The 20,649-nt window shown below is 41.8% G+C and overlaps 1 protein-coding gene across 3 annotated transcripts in view; it reads right to left on the reverse strand.

The window, feature by feature from the left end:
* Positions 1-827: 827 nt before the first annotated feature.
* The window catches only part of DEF6 (DEF6 guanine nucleotide exchange factor), a 48,885-nt gene continuing 29,063 nt past the window's right edge, over positions 828-20,649 (reverse strand). For all 3 annotated transcript variants that reach the window (XM_063453074.1, XM_063453073.1, XM_063453077.1), the window contains exons 8-11: positions 18,354-18,520; positions 16,936-17,134; positions 3,435-3,525; positions 828-1,094 (exon numbers count right to left, since the gene is read on the reverse strand). In XM_063453074.1, coding sequence (XP_063309144.1) covers positions 922-1,094; positions 3,435-3,525; positions 16,936-17,134; positions 18,354-18,520 — 630 coding nt within the window. In that variant the 3' untranslated portion in view covers positions 828-921. The remainder of the gene's footprint in view (positions 1,095-3,434; positions 3,526-16,935; positions 17,135-18,353; positions 18,521-20,649) is intronic.

A 20,649-nucleotide genomic window follows, 5' to 3' on the forward strand; every position in this document is an offset into this window, starting at 1 on the left:
AGTTCTGCAGGATCCATGGCCATGTCGTAATGTCACGACTAGTAATGTGGTCCAGCACGCAGAAACTATGTAAACATATACATAAGTAAGAAAAGGAAAATAATAGGATAGAGCGTAAACCGGACCTTAGAATGGCCGGACTAATACGCTAGAGACAGAGAATGGTCAAAGGGAAAGCCGAGGTCAAGGAAGCCAGAAAATACTCAATACCGATTAAACAAGCCAAGTCAGGGAAACCAGAGATCAGAATAACCAGGGAAACGCCAAGGATCAGGATACCAGGAAATCAGAAACACGAGAATAGCACTTTCAGGAAACCAGGAAACTGAAACCACGACATGGCAAAGTAATGGGGAAAGCTAGGGGTTTAAATACCCCTCTCTAGGCTATGATTGGTCAGAGGGCGACCTCTGACCCCAAAACGTGCGTGTGCGTTGACGTCGTGACGTCACGCACACGTTGGTATAATTCTCGGGGGCGGGGCTAGCAATAGACGCGACCACGCGGTCGGCGCCATCTTGGATCTGGGCGCGATGCCCGGAAGAACTACGTGCGCGGTTCCCGGCTCGCCGACGAGCAGGTAAGCTCGTGTAGTCGGAGCGGTCGTGCCGGTCGGGCACGACCGTGAGGCTCGGCGGGCCGGTGACCGCAACAATGTTGTGTTTTATTTCACGTAAATCAGTATTATATTATTATCATTAACACAATATCATTAGAATGTGTATGATGATACAGGCCATAATCTTCTTTTGTTTTGTCAGGAAAAGACTCAGTTACCAAAAAACACTATTACATTTTGGTAGAATATATTTCCAGAACAGTTAATATTGGAGAATAAATATGAATTTTATTAAAAATGAATTATTCTTTAAAAAAAGTGAGCATGGTTGCATATTTTGTATTAACACATATAGCCTTGGACTAAATTGAGTTGCTTGGTGATTGCGTATTTAGTTGGTTTTCTGTCTGGTCTCCTGGAGAGTGCACAGGATCCTTCTCAAATGATGTTTGAAGCCTTTTAATGGATGAGTCGTGACGTGTTAATGATACACCCCATAATCCCTGATATCCAACAGAAGGGGCTACTCGTTTGTCTAGGCAAAAAGATACACAAAGAAAGAATATTAGATACATTCAGATTTAGATATGTACCCCTGGTGGTATCATTAGTTTTAACACACAGCAGAAAAGTTTTAATTGAATTTAGTAGTAGCCACTACTTGATACACACATGTATGCTGAAGTCACAGAAAAGGAGAAATGTAATGCAGCCTGAGTGGCAGGGTCAGAATACCCATTAAACAGAGTGGGACCTGCCTATAGGCATATGTCCTCTAAGGGGTCACTCGCGGTGCCATGCAAACACAGAAATTATGTATTTTCTGAGTTCTGATGGACACACATTTATCCCTAACTTCCTGGTGCCTTATTATGACATCATATCATGTGGACCCCTCCCATTAGTCTCCTTTTATAGTGTCAACCCATGTGTAGCTTTTTGAGGATGTGTACAGGCTTGTGACATTACGGTCCTCTGCTTGAAAAAGACCTTTGTTGGTCGAAACGTTGCTTGGTGTTGCATTTTTTCCTAATAAATCAACATACGGTTTCAATTTGGAGTGCCTGTGGTCCTCTCTTTTTCGTGTATTATGCTGGTCCTGATCCGGAGCACCCTTGGCCGTTGGGATTGAGTGCGGTTCCCACCATCTACTTTACGCATTACGGTCCTCTGTGACCAATCACTACCCAATATAATATATATACTTCCTGGTTGTCCTTGCCCTGTCGTGGTTTTTGTTACCTGAGGGTGTGTTTATACAGAGTATTGGATTTTCCTATTTTCTGATCTTGGCTTGTGACTATTCTTGCTCTCTGTTATCCTGATCTTAGCCTGGCTATTGATTCCGTGTATTTCTGTATTCCTGACCTTTGCGTGTCTCTCATTTATTCTGTCTGCTTGCAGACATTTCATATATCTGTCTCAGGCACTAACTCAGTCACTCTAAGGACTGGTATGTGTACCTTTACTGTTACCTTTAGGTTTGCGTGTTAGGGTAACTACTCCTGCCAGTTGGTAACTGAGAATGACATCCACGTCAGAGGTAAACAGGAAATAGAAGGTACATATAACATAACAATGAACAGACAAAGTAATAACACTTTGCATAGTAACTTAAAGGGACACTATAGTCACCTGAACAACTACAGCTTATTGTAGTTGTTCAGGTGAAATCTATAGCTCCCTGCAGGCAATCTAATGTAAACACTGTATTTTCAGAGAAAATACAGTGTTTACATTGATTGATAGGAATACCTTCAGTGGCCGTCACTCAGACGGCCACCAGAGGGACTTCCTATCATGTATGGCCCTAAAAAGGCCATGTACACGTCAGACGTATTAAAATACGTCTGACGTGTGCAGGAGAGAGAAGGCACTGTGTGCGCGCCTACTCTCTCCTGCCTGTCAGCAGAGGAGAGGGGGCGGGCAAAGACCATGAGCTGAGCTGTCAGTCACTGTAGGCTGTGTAAGTCAAGTAAGGGAAGGTAATGGCTGCATAAACAGAAACAAAAGTAATTTAAAGGGACACTATAGTCACCAGAAAAACTACAGCTTATTGTATTTGTTCTGAAGAGTATAATCATTCCCTTCAGGCTTTTTGCAGTAAACACAATGTTTTCAGAGAAAAGGCACTGTTTGCATTACAGCCTAGGGATAACTCCACTAGCCATTGGTGCGTCCTGGGGCAGTGCTACACACTGTGCAGTATGCCATTCAGTGTCTCCACCCTCGACATGCATACACTGAACTTTCCTCATAGAAATGCATTGATTTAATGCATCTCTATGAGGAGATGCTAATTGGCCAGGACTGTGTTTGGCTTATACTGGCTCTCATCTGCCTCCTTGACAATCTTAGCCAACCCAATGCTTTCCTATGGGAAAACATTGTAATTGGCTAAGATCATCAATTCTGATCAGGGGCAGAGCCATTAGCAGCAGACTGGAATAAAGGTAAGATTTACTACATTTAGGGGACGAAAAGTGGGGGACGACGACACTTGGGGGCTAGATTGTGTTTTTAATACTATAGGGTCAGGAATACATGTTTGTGTTCCTGACCATGTAGTGTTCCTTTAACTCCCAAATTGCAGAGAATGAGACTGTAGGGGCATGATTTACACTAAAACTGCTTCATTACGCAAACGTTTATGTGCTTAGAGAATTACTTTAAATGATAAGTAACATTCATAAAACCCGGTATTAATTAATTTACAAATTACTGAAATAATATCAATAGGTAGATTAAATTATATTCATCTATAGATACATTTGTACAGATGTGTAAATAAATACTAAAGAACATTTGCTTTAGTGATGTTATAAAAAGGTGATTGGTCACACTATGGCGTTATTGTGGGAAATAAATGTCTCACCTCCAGGGGATATAGGATGCATTAATCTATTCATTTGAACATTCCAATGGCGAACATTTGTACTAGCTTGATGAAGCTTCCTCTGAGCTACCTGTAATTAATAAAAAGATAAATGTGAGACCATCAAAAAAGATGATAGACATCAACATTGCAGGTGCAGAAAATATGCATATTAAAAACAATCGATTTTAATATTTTGCAAAATTGGTCACATAATACAACCTGATTTCCACAATATACAACATCAAATACATATTGCATCTGGCAGAGCACACCATAGTTATTTATTGCTACCCTAGTTTTTAAAGAGTTTGATTTTATTTAATTTGAAAAATCTATTTTAATGTGTTTTAATCATGTCACAACTAAAACAGCATGACTTCCCTAACTTCTATTTTCTAAATCTGAATATAGGTAACTTCACATACATCTACCACGTCTATCGTATTGAATGGGTCCAGAAAGGAGTTCTATATCTTTTGTAAAAAAAAAAAGAGTAGAAAACCACCACAACACATGACACTAACATATCTTGTATACAACAGCTCAGCACTGAAATCTACAATTACACAAAGATTTATAATTCTTTAAATATACATTTTTTTGAAACTTCAAAATGGCCCTTGTAATCTTTTTGTAACGAAAATATACCCCAACTCACAGGATTCAACTCAACAAAAGACAACACAGAGGAGAGATACGTCTACCGGACCTTAGAATGGCCGGACTCGACGTATATGAGAGGAGACAGAGTCAGGAACGATCCGAGGTCAAGGGCACAAAGAGACAGCGTAAACTAGGACTAGCCGGGGTCTGGTACACAGTAAACAGCAAGCTGGCAAACAGAACAGATAAGGATAAAGAGAGAACGTAGTCAGAAACAAAGCCAAGGTCAATACGAAGGAACACAACTGAACACAACAAGTGCTAAAGGGAACTGCAACAGAAACCACGATAGGGCAAGGACTAAGGGAAAAAGGTGAGTATAAGTACCTTCTAAATTAATGTGATTGGCTCCTGTCATATCCACACCCCCAAAAGGTAAGTGTATGGGGAGTGTGGCCTTTTGCCAATTTAGGCTCCCACTGTTTCTTTAAGAGCGCGCCCGAGACCCGCGGCGCGCTCTTAGATTCAGGCGGGACACGTGACCGCTTCTCGCGGTCACTGCCCGCCTTCCTGTTGCAGCCGTCGGATGAGCCGCGCACGGCTCGTGCAGCAGCAGGACCGCGCGCGGCTCGAAGAGAGGACCGCGGACGGCCCCTGGATAAGGTAAGTAACGCTACACTTTTACACACCAATTTGAGACACGCAGTTTGTATATTATAGATATTTGAAAGAAAGGGAGTAACAGAGAAAAATAATCGACAGATCAGATCAGTAAATTTTGAAAAACAAAACAAACAAACAGCAGAATTTGCAGTATTCTGAGATGTGAAAATTGCAGTTAAAGCTACCTAATTATGCACAACTCTGTGAATTTATATATAAGCTCATACCCAGCATAAAGATAGAGTGCATATATGAGGATAAAATCAAATTAAAACTGCCATTTCGAAATCCACGTTGAGTCCACTTGGAAACAAGGTTTCTAAGTCACATATCCACCTCATCTCGCATTTGCTCAACATGGACTCCAAATCGCCACCCCTCCAGTGTCTCTGTACATTCTGGATACTGAAGAACTGCAAGGCGGTGGGATTACTATTGTGGTGCCTTAAAACATGTAGAGACACATTATGGTTAAAAAAAACTCTCTTTATGTTGTAAATATGCTCACATATCCTTGTTTTCAGGCATCTAGAACTCTTACCCACATATTGGAGACCACAAGGACACGTGAGCACATACATAACGCTTTTAGAATGGCAAGTGATAAAGGATCCTATTTCAAATTTTTCTTGTCCTGAAAATGATTTAAAGTCTTCAATTTGGTTTTAGGTTTAGAATTCTTACAGGCAACACAGTTACCACAATAGTGGACACCTCTGTGTGTACTAATAAAATCTGTATTTCCATTATCAATAAAACTTGAGGTTAAAATCTGTTTCAGGTTACGAGCCCCTCTGAAAATTATCCTAGGTTCATTTTCCAAGAATGGGGTCAAATCAGGATCCTGTTTTAAAATATGCCAGTTTCTTTTTAAAATATGTCTCAATTCCCTATGATTGTGTCAGGGTACCTGCAGTCTCTACCTCCGAAAGAGGTAGAGACTTAGCTGTTCCTCCATCCAGACGGCCTGATGGCTCCCTTCCCCACGGTCTATCCGGTCATGCAAGGCCGGCCGCGAGGGAGTGACTGCCTTTTACAGCATCTAGGCAGGAAGTTGTCATCAGGACACTCCTCCGGAACGACCTGTCACTCAATTGCTGCAGGACCAATCAGGACGCCTCGGAGGCGTGGTTACTGCTCTGAACAGGGTATTTAACAGAGCTTCGTTCATTAGCTCATTGCCCTGTCGTGGTTCTAGCTTGTTCTAGTCACTCAGTGCTTGTGTATTCTATTATCCCTTTTGGTTTTGACCCGGCTTGTTTACCTTACTCTGCTTATCTCTGTTACCCTTGATTCGGCTTGTCTCTCGCTTACCTGTCTTCTGTTACCCTCGACCTCGGCTTGTCTTTGACCATTCTATACTGTACTACTTACGTTAGTCCGGCCATTCTAAGGTCCGGTATACGTATCTGGCTACTGTTTGTACTCTGCGTGTTGGATCCCTGTCCCGATCCTGACATTACGACAGGGCCAATGGATCCTGCAAGTACAAACAGTCAGCTTGCTTCTCCTGATCCTAGGTTTGAAGCCATGGATCACAGAATGGATCAGATGGCGCTTGCGCTACAGGCTCTATTATCTCGTGCCAATAACCCACCAGAGGAGATACATAATACCCCTGTTTCTCCTGTCGGTTCAGGTCTAGAGGTAGCCACAGTGGGTGCTTCTTCTCGCATTACCCCCTCAGTACGCTATGGTGGGGCTCCTGAGAAGTGTCGTGGTTTCTTAAACCAAATTAGTATCCATTTTGAATTGCAACCTCGCTCTTATCCTACAGATAGGGCAAAGGTAGGATTTATTATCACCCTACTTATTGAGAAAGCTCTGAGATGGGCCAACCCATTATGGGAGAACGATAACCCATTAGTTTATAACTATAACGCCTTTGTAGCTGCTTTTAGAAGAACATTTGACCCTCCAGGTAGGAAGGTTAATGCAGCCAGATTACTGTTGCGTCTGAAACAGGAGAACCGAACACTGGTGGATTATGCACTAGAGTTCAGGTCTCTGGCGTCAGAGGTCAAGTGGAATGAGCAGGCGTATATGGATGTATTTTTGAATGGCTTATCTGAAGTAATCCTTGATGAGGTTGCTACCAGAGAACTCCCTGAGAATTTAGAGGATTTAATTTCGTTCATCTCTCGTATAGATGAACGTTTAAGAGAGAGACAGAACACTCGAGAGAGGAACCGGAGACCTTCTTTTAGGTTAGCCCCCGCTTTTCCAAGTCCTGACTCCACGGTATCTTTGCTTCCTGAACCTATGCAGATAGGGTATACCCGCCTCTCTGAGGAGGAAAGACAGTACAGGAGAAGAGAGGGTTTGTGTATGTATTGTGGAGCTAAGGGTCATTTACTCTCGAACTGTTCTAACCGCCCGGGAAACGCTCGCACCTAAGTCTCTCTAGAGGACAGGCCTTGGGTGTTTCTATTTTGTCCTCTACTCCTAATTATAAAGATCACAGGCTTCTGCTACCAGTTTCCTTAACTTGCGGGAGGGAAGTAGTAAGGGCTATGGCTTTGATAGATTCCGGTGCTGCTGAGAATTTTATCGACCAAGCATTTGCTAGTAAAAACAATTTCCCATCCCAGCTAAGGGAGACACCCTTGGCCGTTGAGGCCATAGATGGTAGACCACTACTAGACCCTGTTATCTTTCGTGAGACCATACCCATTGAGTTAAATGTTGGTATCCTACACGTGGAGAATTTATCTCTTCTGCTCATTTCGTCTCCTTCCGTTCCCATAGTTCTGGGGTACCCATGGTTGAAAGAACATAACCCTATTATTGATTGGGAGTTAGGGGAGATACTCTCGTGGGGCCAGGGCTGCCAGGATCGGTGTTTGTGCAAGGTTTCTCCATTAGCTAATATTAACATACAGGAGAATCCTACTCAGTCCACAGAAAGACAAATACCAGACCTTTACCTAGACTTAAGGGCAGTGTTTGACAAGAAGAATGCCGATTCTTTGCCGCCACACAGGTCATTTGACTGTAAAATTAAGCTTCTACCCGGGACTATGCCTCCGAGGGGCCATGTATATCCTTTGTCTGTTCAGGAAAACTCGGTTCTAGAGGAGTATATTCAGGAGAATTTAGAAAAGGGATTCATCAGGAGGTCTTCTTCCCTGGCTGGGGCGTGGTTCTTTTTCATTAAGAAGAAGGATGGCACGCTGAGACCTTGTATCGATTACCGAGGCTTGAATAAAATAACTGTCAGAAATGCCTATCCTATCCCACTGATTACCGAGTTATTTGATCGTCTTAAGGGCTCCAAAATCTTCACCAAGTTAGATCTCAGAGGGGCTTACAATTTGGTGAGAATCCAGCAAGGTCACGAGTGGATGACGGCATTCAATACCCGGTATGGCCATTACGAATACACTGTTATGCCATTTGGACTATGCAATGCTCCTGCAGTATTTCAAGAGTTGATTAATGAGGTACTTAGGGAGTTTCAGCATGATTGTGTTATTGTTTACCTGGACGACATACTAATACACTCTAAGGAGATTGAGACTCACCATAGACAGGTCAGAAAGGTGTTACACAAACTTCTGCAACATGGTCTATACTGCAAATTGGAGAAGTGCAGTTTTGATCAGTCTCAGGTAGACTTTCTTGGGTACGTGATTTCTGGGGAAGGTTTTAAAATGGATCCTGGTAAACTCCAATCTATTTTAGACTGGCCTTTGCCCAAAGGACTCAAGGCTATCCAAAGGTTTATTGGTTTTTCCAACTACTATAGGCGCTTCATTAAGGGTTACTCCTCTATCATTGCGCCTATTACCAATATGACCAAACAAGGGGCTGATACTAAGTTCTGGTCTGAGGAAGCTCTTGGTGCTTTTAAGACTCTCAAGGAACTTTTTGCCTCAGCTCCCATTCTAGTTCATCCTGATACGACTCTGCCTTTCTTGCTCGAGGTCGATGCTTCTGAGACAGGAGTTGGGGCTGTTCTGTCTCAAAGGTTAGGGGTGGATAAACCGTTACACCCTTGTGGTTTCTTCTCTAAAAAAATTTCTGGGCCTGAGAGCAGATATGACATCGGGGAGAGGGAACTGTTAGCGGTCATTAAGGCTTTAAAGGAGTGGAGACATTTACTGGAAGGGACACTACACCCTGTTACTATCCTAACGGATCATAAGAACTTGTCTTATATTGGGGAGGCTAAGTGCTTGTCCGCCAGGCAGGCTCGCTGGGCTTTGTTCCTCACTCACTTTAATTATGTACTTACGTATAGACCTGGTTCTAAGAACTCTAAAGCCGATGCTTTGTCTCATCAATATGAACCATCCACTATAACTGAACCACTTCTGTCCTCCATAGTTCCTAAGGGGAATATCATCGCGAACACGAATCTCAGGATTCACTCTCCATTGCTTTCTGAGATCATGAAGTTTCAGCATTTGGCACCCAAACAGACTCCTGGGGATCGACACTTCGTTCCTGCCGCTCTCCAACTGGAGGTGCTACGCTGTCTCCATAACAGCAAGGTGGCTGGGCATCCTGGCATCCGCAAGACTTATGCGCTGGTCTCTAAAGATTTTTGGTGGCCTGACTTACGCAAGGATATTAAAGAATTCATCGGGGCATGTGAAGTTTGTACCGAGACCAAGCTACCCCATTCGCTTCCATGCGGATTTCTGCACCCTTTAGAGGTTTCTGAAAAGCCTTGGTCCTGCCTGGCAATGGACTTCATTGTTGATTTGCCTATCTCTAAAAAGCAGACTGTCATCCTCACTGTGGTAGACAGATTTACCAAAATGGCTCACTTCATTCCCTTACCTAAACTCCCATCTTCGCCCGAATTAGCGGAGATATTCGCCAGGGAGATTTTCCGTTTGCATGGGATACCTTCCCAATTTTCTCTGAAAGAGGCTCCCAATTTGTTTCCCGTTTTTGGAGATCATTCTGCTCCCAACTAGGCATCAAATTGAATTTCTCCTCTGCCTATCATCCTCAGTCCAATGGAGCTGCTGAACGCACTAACCAAAAAGTTGAACAATATTTACGTTGTTTCGTTTCAGAACACCAGGACGATTGGGTCGGTTTGATTCCTTGGGCGGAGTTTGCACATAACAATCTCATTTGTGATTCTACGCATTCTAGCCCTTTTTTCTTGAATTATGGCTTTCATCCTTCCATCCTTCCTTCGGAGTCTTCTTCTCAAGGGATACCGTCGGTGGATGTTCATGTTGCCAATTTAAGAGAGTTGTGGGATCAAACTCGACAAATCCTTCCGCACAATTCTACGCTGGTTAAAAAACACGCTGACAAACGTAGAAGGGCAGCACCGGTGTTTGTTCCAGGCGATAGAGTATGGTTAAGTACTAGAAACATTCGGTTAAAAGTGCCGTCCATGAAGTTTGCTCCTCGATATATTGGACCTTACAGGGTACTGTCTCAAATTAACCCAGTTGCGTATCGTTTAGCGTTGCCTAATGCCTTACGCATTCCTAATTCATTTCATGTTTCCTTGCTAAAACCATTAATATGTAACAGGTTCTCCTCCACGATCGCCCCTCCCCGCTCAGTTCAGGTGGAGGGTCAGGAGGAGTATGAGGTCAATTCCATCGTTGATTCTCGAATCTCCCGGGGGAAACTGCAATATCTGATCGATTGGAAGGGTTATGGTCCTGAGGAGAGAAGTTGGGTACCTCAGGAGGAGGTGCATGCTCCCCGTCTCCGCAGGGCGTTTCACTCTCGATTCCCTTCTCGCCCTGGTGTATTCCGCCCGGTGGGCGTATCTGAGAGGGGGGGTACTGTCAGGGTACCTGCGGTCTCTACCTCCGAAAGAGGTAGAGACTTAGCTGTTCCTCCATCCAGACGGCCTGATGGCTCCCTTCCCCACGGTCTATCCGGTCATGCAAGGCCGGCCGCGAGGGAGTGACTGCCTTTTACAGCATCTAGGCAGGAAGTTGTCATCAGGACACTCCTCCGGAATGACCTGTCACTCAATTGCTGCAGGACCAATCAGGACGCCTCGGAGGCGTGGTTACTGCTCTGAACAGGGTATTTAACAGAGCTTCGTTCATTAGCTCATTGCCCTGTCGTGGTTCTAGCTTGTTCTAGTCACTCAGTGCTTGTGTATTCTATTATCCCTTTTGGTTTTGACCCGGCTTGTTTACCTTACTCTGCTTATCTCTGTTACCCTTGATTCGGCTTGTCTCTCGCTTACCTGTCTTCTGTTACCCTCGACCTCGGCTTGTCTTTGACCATTCTATACTGTACTACTTACGTTAGTCCGGCCATTCTAAGGTCCGGTATACGTATCTGGCTACTGTTTGTACTCTGCGTGTTGGATCCCTGTCCCGATCCTGACAGATTGTTGTTATAATTAAAAATTAAAGAAACATTGTTTGTTTGTGTAGAATCCTTCCTGAACTTGTACTCTAAGAGGTTATCTCTATCCAATTCCCTAACTTTTTGAATTTTAAAAATATCAGATGGATATCCATGTTCTAAAAATTGTTCTTTTTAAAAAAATGGCCTGTTCGTTATATTGGGCAACATCTGAGCAATTCCTCCTCAATCTGACAGCTATTTGTGTGGATATAACTGTTCAAATCCACCTTTTTGAAGAATGTTCGGGTTTTTATTTTATCCTTTTCAATATAAATCTTTAGATTCAGAAAACTGACTCTTTGTTCATGGATTTCATGAGTCAACTTATTGTTCCACAAGTTAGTGTTTAAAAAGGAGAAATATTCTAACACTAAGGCCCTGTTGCCTTTCCAAAAAAAAAAAAAAAAGATATCATCAATGTAACATTTATATAGGACCAGGTTTGCAGTCCAGCTATGTTGGGAATGTATAAAAAGAAAATTCCGGGTGGGCCATAAAAAGATTTACATAACTGGGTGCAAATCTAGTCCCCATAGCCGTGCCTCTACACTGTAATTAAAAATCACCTTGAAACCCCCAAAAATTATTATGTAGAATAAAAGAGATGCTGTCTAGTATAAAATTAATTTGATCTTCTGGAAAAGTAATATTGGTTTGCAGAAAAAAACAAGTGGCATCACATCCATTGGAGTGTTCTATAGATGTGTAGAGACAACATCGCACGTGACTAATAAAAAATCCTTATCCCATTTAAAATTCTTTAAAATATTTAAAATGCTCATGGAATCTTTCAAGTATGATGAACATAATTTAACAATGGGTTGGAGGTGGGTATCTACGTATTTGGATAGGTTAGATGTTATTGACCCTATCCAGGAGACGATAGGTCTACCAGGGGGGTTCTGGGCATCATTATGTAATTTTGGCAGAGTATCTATAACAGGGATTTTGGGGGTTTGCTATATTTAAAAATGTATACTCTGTAGGGGTTAAGATACCTTTTTAGAGTCCCTTATCTAAGAATTCTGTATATTTCTTCCGATGGATTGTGATTTTGTTTTTTATAAGTATACATTAAGGTCCTCCTTGATATAAGTATATCACATTGTGTGGTGGTGTTTTTAATTACTTTGTACTTGTTTTTGCACTTAGTCACGAACGCTGGCCAAAGTTAGTGTTTTTATTCGGTTTTTGCATTATATATATATATGTATGTATGTATATATCTCAAAGTACACGTATAATGCAATCACATATATGCATTATATATGTATAATATATTATAACATGCTTTAACTATTTTATAATATATTATACTTATATAATATATGTATAATATATTTAATTTATTATTATTATTATTTTTTTTACAACATTTTAGCTGGCTGGAGGACTGCTTGACAGCTCAGACAGTCCCCCTGCTGGCAACTCCATAGACTCCTATTGTGACCATGTGATCATGGTGATCACATGGCCCTGGAGGGCCGGAGATGCTGCAGGGGGACTGCTGGGCTTCGCCGTGGATCGCTGGTCCAGGTAAGTAAATGAGTCCAATTTGCAGCGGACATACCAGGTACGTCCGAGCTTGTTAACGACCGTTTTTTGACGGACGTACCTGGTACATCCAAGGTCGGGAAGGGGTAGAAAACACAATGAAAAATTATAAAGTGCAATAGAACTAAAATGCCTAGTATGCTATGGGCTAGGTACAGTGGCGGAATTACCATGATGAAAGTGGTCGCAATCGAGACCGGGCCCGTCACTCTAGGGCCACGGCTGCCCTGCTGAGGCACAGGGCAGGAATAGCCCCCCGGACACCGGGAAATTTTGTGGTGTGCTGGCATAACTTCAAGGGTGGTGCATAGCCACAGCGACTCGTTGCACGCAGTCGCCAAGTAACCGGCAGGAGGGGAGCGCACTGAGAGCAACAAGCACAACCTGTCAGATTGGGTATGGTGATCCACTCTGTCAATCTACGTGGAGGTGAGGTACAGGAGGGGATGGGGATGAGAGCAGTGGTGTATCCTAGTTTTGTGCTGCCCTAGGCATGACAAAACTCAGTCACTCAGGCAGCCACTAGTGGCTGCCCTGCTGAGGCACAGGGCAGGAATAGACCACTGGGACACCGGGAAATTTTGTGGTGTGCTGGCATAACTTCAAGGGTGGTGCATGGCCACAGCGACTCGTAGCACGCAGTCGCCAAGTAACCGGCAGGAGGGGAGCGCACTGAGAGCAACAAGCACAACCTGTCAGATTGGGTATGGTGATCCACTCTGTCAAGCTACGTGGAGGTGAGGTACAGGAGGGGATGGGGATGAGAGCAGTGGTGTATCCTAGTTTTGTGCTGCCCTAGGCATCACACAAATCAGTCTCTCAGGCAGCCACTAGTGGCGCTTCCGCAAAAGCAGCAGAGTAAATCTCTGCTATTTCTATCAGATGCACACAATCTGCATCCACAAATATTGTCAAAAATATCTGTTTAGTACATATCAATTTAATGATAATGGTTATATACATACCACATTTAAAAACAAGTCTGCTTTTTTTCCTAAGCAATTCATGAATAGCCCTATTAAGGTATATAAAAATAGGTTGTTAAGGAAATTAAAAGTATAAATTCAGATAAAAGTAGGAATAATTTAAGTTTCCAACAGGTTAAGGCTATAAAAGAAAAAAAAATAAGCCCTGGTCTCAAACTACTACTACTACCCCATGGCAAAATATTAAGACACTCAATATACCAGTGGAAATGAATATGTAAAAAAAGAGTTAATTTACCCTTAAAACACTGTGCAGTAAATACAAAGAACTATAACAATCTACATGCAGATAAAATAAAACACATAGAAGAGTATTGTATGTACACCAGTATGTGGTTGCATATATTGCACTCACAGGAATATAATTGATTGCTTTCCTTTTGTTCTATATATATTTATTATTATGGTGCATACATATATATATATATATATATATATATATATATACACACACATACATACATACATACATACATACATATATATATATATATATATATATATATATATATATATATATATATATATATATATAGAACCTTGTTGAAGTGCACTCGCAGCACTCAGTAGTATTTCTAATCGTGCTTATTTATTGAAGCATTAAATATTACAAAAAAATGTCGACGTTTCAGTCCTATCTGGACTTTTAAACTATGAAAAAAAATACCTAAAGGGAGTTTCAAAAACATTCAGCAACAGAAAATATTTAAATTGAAAATGGTAATATATTTTGTTATTATAAACACAAAAGCAATTGTAAATTCTCGCCACTGGTCTATGTAGTATATTTGTAACCACCAACAGTTATCTACTTGTATATGCACAAATATGTTGATGTATATCTCTTGGCTTGACTTTGTGAATAAAGATTTAGGAAGCGGACTGTCCACGTCTGCCGCAGACTTGCTGGTGGCTGACAAGGTGGCCGCAGCAGATCCGGCTATGGCAGCTGCATGGGAATATCTAGTCTGACTTTGATGCCACAATATCACAGTCCTTCCTCTGTTTCGTTTTATTTTCAAGACCTGCCCTGCATGTGTTCTCAAAGAAGGAGACAACCCGACGAATGGTTTGTTTCCAAGTCTCACAACTGGAAGTTAGAGCAGACCAGGGAGTTTGGTCAATGTAACAGGCACTAAGGGATTTCTTCACAGAGTCCTTGTACCTCTTCTTTGGTGCTCCTCTGTTGTGACCAGTGGCAAGTTCACCATACAGCACAACCTTGGGTAAGCAATAATGTTCCATCCCAGAGACATGCCCTGCCCCTGCCTGTTCAAGAACTGAGCTTTTATTGATGAAGTAATTCCAATCGATGTTAAGGGTTATGCGGAGGCAGCGCTGGTGAAAGCACTCAAGGAGTTGTAGGTGGTGGCAAAAGGTAACCCATGACTCAGAGCTGTACATGAGAGTCGTCAATATGACAGCTCTATATAAACTGATATTTGTGCCTCTCTTTAGATACTTGTTGTTCCAGACTCTGTCATATAATCTGCCAAACACTCTGTTTGACTTGGTCAGACTGTTATTTATCTCTTTGTCTTGCCATCTGAAGAGATTATGCACCGAAGGTAGCTGAACTGATAGATTGTCTTGAGCTCAAATTCGTTAATTGTGATGCGCAAACGATGGAAACCTTCATGAAGAGTATGCTGGTGGAGGACTTCTGTCTTCTTCAGGCTGACTTCTAATCTAAAGAACTCAGGAAACTCTGCAAAGCAGGCCATACATGCTGCAGGGTGTCAGGGTTTACCTGAGTTGGGAGTCCAGCAGGCAGAGATATATACTTACCCTTGCAAGTAAACACAGGCCGAGGTGGTCAGGTAAGAATTCACCTGGCCTGTGAGTTGGTGCACGGGGGCTGTGCAGGATAATTCTCCAAGTCGCAGTACAGGAACAGATAAAGCAGGAGAATCGTAGTGGGAAGCCAAAGGTCAGAGGATGCCAGAAATCAGAATATACTAAACAACAAGCCAAGGTCAGGAGTAAACTGGGGCACACGAAACAGCAATACGGTCAACAGAGTCAAGGAACTGACCCTGCCTTCTGGGAGAGGCAGGGTTATATACCTGGCTAATGAGATCATCAATAGCAGGTGTACCTGGAGTAACAGGAGTAATTTCAATACATGTTCAGCCCCCAGTGCTGGATACAAGACGGGGCTAGATACTGACATACTGAAGCTGAATAGTGGCTTAGAGGTAACATCGCAGCCCCAGGACTGCAAGGTACCCAGGTTCAAATCCACTACTGGGCACTCCTGGGGCTACATCGTTTGGCACTCTGGAAGTTCCGGTGGGAAACAAGGGCAGCATTGTTAATGAAGAGCTATCTGATGAGCTAGTCCACCATCTTGGTGTGGGCCCTTAGTCACGTTTAAATAGACAGCCATCAATGCGGTAACGGATGTAGACAGCATCCTCTTCATCTATAGTGGCTGTTGAAGCATCAAGCTGAAAAAGCTGATTGTGACAAGAACACACTCCTCAAGCTTTGTTTTGTGAAGGGTTTCAAGATGTTGTTGCAGTGTTCGACTTGGCCACGCTGATCTTCGTGTAGCTGAATAATCACATTGAGGAACTTCCTAGGCATGCCAAGATTTGCCAAATACCTTTTCTGCTCACAGTGTCAAACGCTTTGGTGAGGTCAACAAACATCATGTACAATCCCTTGTTCTGTTACCGATTTTCTCTTGGAGCTGTCTGAGAACAAATACCATGTCAATGGTGCTCCTTTTAGCTCTCAAGCCACATTGGCTCTCTAGAAATAGTTCTTTGGCATGGGTGGATACCAGTCTGTTCAAAAGTACCCCTGCAAGGATTTTCCTACGCAGAGAGCAGTGATATTATGGAGGTCCTTTGGTAGTTTGCCTTGTTCCAAATAGCAAGCAAAGAAATCATGAAGTTCTGTGTGTAATGCTGGACCCACCATACCTCCAAGCTCCAGGTGAAAATCCATCAGCTTCTGCTGCTTTGCCTCTTTTCAGCTGCTTAACAGCCTAAACAGTCTCTTCAAGAGTGAGAATTTTGTCCAACTCTGTTTTTTCTTTGCTGTTGTGGGACGCAATGGAGTGCAGAAACTTGGACCATGTGGTTGGTGCTGAAGAGAGACTATAAATGTTCCGATCACCGGTTCAGAATAAATGCTTTGTCTGTGAGGGGTGTTTGACCGTCTGCACTGCGCAAAGGACTCCTAATATACCTAATATACACAAGTATGCTAATATATATCTACAAGTATACTGATGTATGCTGATGCTGAAAGGGTCATCTTAAAAGCAATAAATCTGTTAATTTGTGTCATGTCTGTATGATTATGTAAATATTTAGTAGTGAAACTTTTTGAACCTGCACATCTCTATCAGCTCTCTCTCTGTTTTCCCGTACATCCTCTAGTTGCTTCTGGGCGTCATGCAACTCTTTACTCTTCATCTCCATCTCTTGCTGCAACTCTTGTTTTTCCCTCTGTGCGCGTTCCACATACTGCATCTGTTCCTCCCTCATTCTGAGCAATACTCGCAGTTTCTCCTCCTCTTGCATCAACAGCCTGTGTGCAGAAATTAAGTAGATTTATTTAAAAAAGGAAGGAAAAAATAATCAAAATAAGATACTTGATGATACTTTTTTAAGGATGTTTATTGTGCAATACAGCAGTATGAAGGTGTGATTCTCTTATTCAAGTAAAAAAAATTGTTTGATTTATGCTACTAAGACACTGTATGAAAATTACTTATCTGTGAGAACGAGCCATATATTATATAGAATCATTTATTTGAAATGGTCTTAGCAACTGGGTATAGTGTTAAAGAAACACTCCAAACACCTAAAGCCCTTAAAGGCACACTGTAGGCCTAATAATCATTTCATCTCAGTGAATTGGTTATTGTTCCTGGACTCCCTTGGTGCTGTCCCTGAACTAAACCATTTTCGAGCAGTTTAACACTGAATTAGGTTCTCTGTCAATGCATAGTCCAGCCCTTACTGGAAATATGGCTAAGGCAAAGATTACACACTTCCTTCAAGCCATACCAATTTATACCAGCAATGAGCACTGAGATAGGCTGAAAGTGGTTAGCTGACACTCGCAGCCAATCACACACACCCACTCCATTGCTGCTCAGGCTAATGCTTCCTCATTAGCACAGAGGAGATGGGCTGCTGAGGACTCTCATTTAGTATTAAAACATTAAAAACAAGTAAATGCTGAATGAAAGGGCAGCACGAGGGGACTGTATACACAATAATCCCTTCAATGAGATGAAGTAGTAACAGTGTCTACAATGTGCCTATAAGCAGTCTGAAAGCTGGGAGAGAGTTCTTCCTTGCTTTCTCAAAGCGAAATACAATGCATTTCACAGAGAAGCATTGGATTTAATTCTTCTCTATGAGAAGTATTCTACTTGCTGAACATGGTGATTGCAATGCATGCACTGTGTTGCAATCAGTGGATTGACCCGGGAGATCCTCACTAGTGCAGAGCAGAGCTGTAGTGTAGAAACAGCTAGATTACAGGTATGTAACTTGAATGTGGGGTCATTAAATCTAAATAGACAATTGAACACCTCAGCATGAAAAAAACATGTATTTAATTATAATGCTGGAGCATTCCTTTAATGTTGCATTTCAAAGAACTTTGTTTATTTTTCTGGAAATGTTGTTGCATACATATGCATATGTATATAGTTTGATTTATATATCAAAAGCTAAGGTGTAATGCATTTATTAATCTAGCACTACATGTCATTAAAGCTGGCCTGGGTATATACTTGGCCTGGGCACGTCTGTATTCTTCCTCATCACGGCGTGCCCTTATTTCTTGAGTCAGAGCTTCCTGAAGATGATCTTGCAGTTGTTCCAGCTCAACGATTCGTTGTCTTTGCCTTGTGGCCTCCATTTCTTTTAGTTGCATCTCCGCTTGCATTGAGGCACGTGCCTGGTGAAAGATCAAAACATTTTTTTTCAAGTGTAACTTCTTTGGAATTTACATCACTGAATAATACAATGAAAAATCACCTATTGTCACGTGATTTGTTTCATTGACACTGATTCTGCGTCATTTTTAAAAATGAATGCAATCTTACCTTTGTAGTCGCACTTTCTGGCATTGTGACACTAGGCAATATAAATTCCTCTGTGCTTAACATTTTATTGCAAGTGAAGCTTTATTTTCTAATTTCTATTAAAGGAAGGGACACTAAAGTCACCAAAACAACTTTAGCTTAATGAAGCAATTTTGGTGTATAGATCATGTCTCTGCGGTCTCACAGCTCAATTCTCTGCCATTTAGTAGTTAAATCATTTTGTTTATGCAGCCCTAGTCACACCTTCCTGCATGTGACTTGCACAGCCTTCCTAAACACTTCCTGTAAAGAGTAATGTATTCTAAAGTGTACACTTCCTTTATAGCACATTCTGTTTAATGTATAATTTCTTATTTCCTGCTCTATTAATAGCTAGACAGAACCTGCATGAGCCTCCTGTATGTAATTAAAGTTAAATTTACAGAGAAGGAGTTAAAAACTTTTAAAATAAGTTACATCTTTTTGAAAGTGAAAACATATTTTTAATGCAGGCTGTGTCACTCTAAGCCAGGGGAGGTGTGGCAAGGGCTGCATAAACAGAAACAAAAGTGATTTAACTCCTAAATCACAGAGAATTGATCAGGGAATGATGTTTGCTATGAGAAAGAGGTATTGATTTGTATGGTTTTTTTTTAACAAATGCCTACTTGTTAAAGGAGCACTATAGGGTCATGAACACAAACATATATTTCTGACCCTGTAGTGTTACAACCACCATCTAGTCCCCCTGGCCTTCTCTTGTCCCCTAAATATAGTAAAATATTACTCGTATTCAAGCCTAAAGCTGCTGGCTCTGCCTTTGTCTGCCTCAGACCTGCAAGCTGTCTGCTGACATCATCAGAAGTGTTGTTCTAAACCAATCACAATGCTTCCCCATAGGATTGGTTGAGACTGACAAAGAGGCAGATCAGGGGCAGATCCAGCAGAAGTCAAACACAGCCCTGGCCAATCAGCATCTCCTCATTAAACCAATGAATCTCTATGAGTAAAGTTCAGTGTCTGCATGTAGAGGGTGGAGACACTAATATGTTGTGATGCACACTAGGCAAGACTGCTTAAGGAAGCAGCTCTAACAGCCATCTGAGGAGTGGCCAGTGAAGTTATCACTAGGCTGTAATGTAAAGAAAATACAGTGTTTACAGCAAAACGCCTTAAGGAAATGATTCTACTCACCAGAACAAATTCAATAAGCTGACTATAGTGTCCCTTTAACTATAGGGGATAAGTAAACAGTTCCCTTTGAATGGAGTAATTAGATCTCTGCAAAATAGGAAATAAAAAGCAGATGCACACCAATCCCCCAAAACATTCCATGTCTTGGCTGTTCTTTTGTGCTATTGCTAGCAAACTTAACAACAAATGCTTAAAAAGACTTAAACAATCATAAGTGCTTGCTAGCTACTGTAATTACCAGGTAAACCATCCAACAACTAGCACAACGTCAATATTCGTTTTGTAGGTTAGGAACAACATACCTTGTTAATGCTGTGGGTTAGAATCACAAAAATCAGGATTGTGTTTTAATAGTAACATAAACTACACTCTCAGAAGACCATCCGATCATCATGGAACAACAAGATCTTAATTGTTATTTCATAATTTATATAGTGCCAGCAAATTCTGTAGCGCTGTTAATGACTCCCATTATACTCTAGGTGAGCCAGTAATGATGATAACAGCAACCAGTGATTAAACTTTGCCACTTTAGTGACAACAGCTGATGAGAAAAAAAAATTTGTGACAAAAACCCATAAACAAACCCTTCGATTTGTCTATAAGCATTGTGCTGTATGTAAAGAGGGTGGGAAGGCAGTTGGAGGCTGGCTTTTGGACTATGTGGTAGTGGTGGAACATTAGATATGAAGTTGATCTCCTGTCCAGACCCACATAGCCAACAACTATAGAAGAACAGAAACAATCAAAAAAATAAATATTGAGGTCAATGGAGTGCAAGAGAGAAGTGTAACATTAACATTTACTT

Source organism: Pelobates fuscus, chromosome 1 (genome assembly GCF_036172605.1).
Source record: "Pelobates fuscus isolate aPelFus1 chromosome 1, aPelFus1.pri, whole genome shotgun sequence".
Classification (NCBI taxonomy): domain Eukaryota; kingdom Metazoa; phylum Chordata; class Amphibia; order Anura; family Pelobatidae; genus Pelobates; species Pelobates fuscus.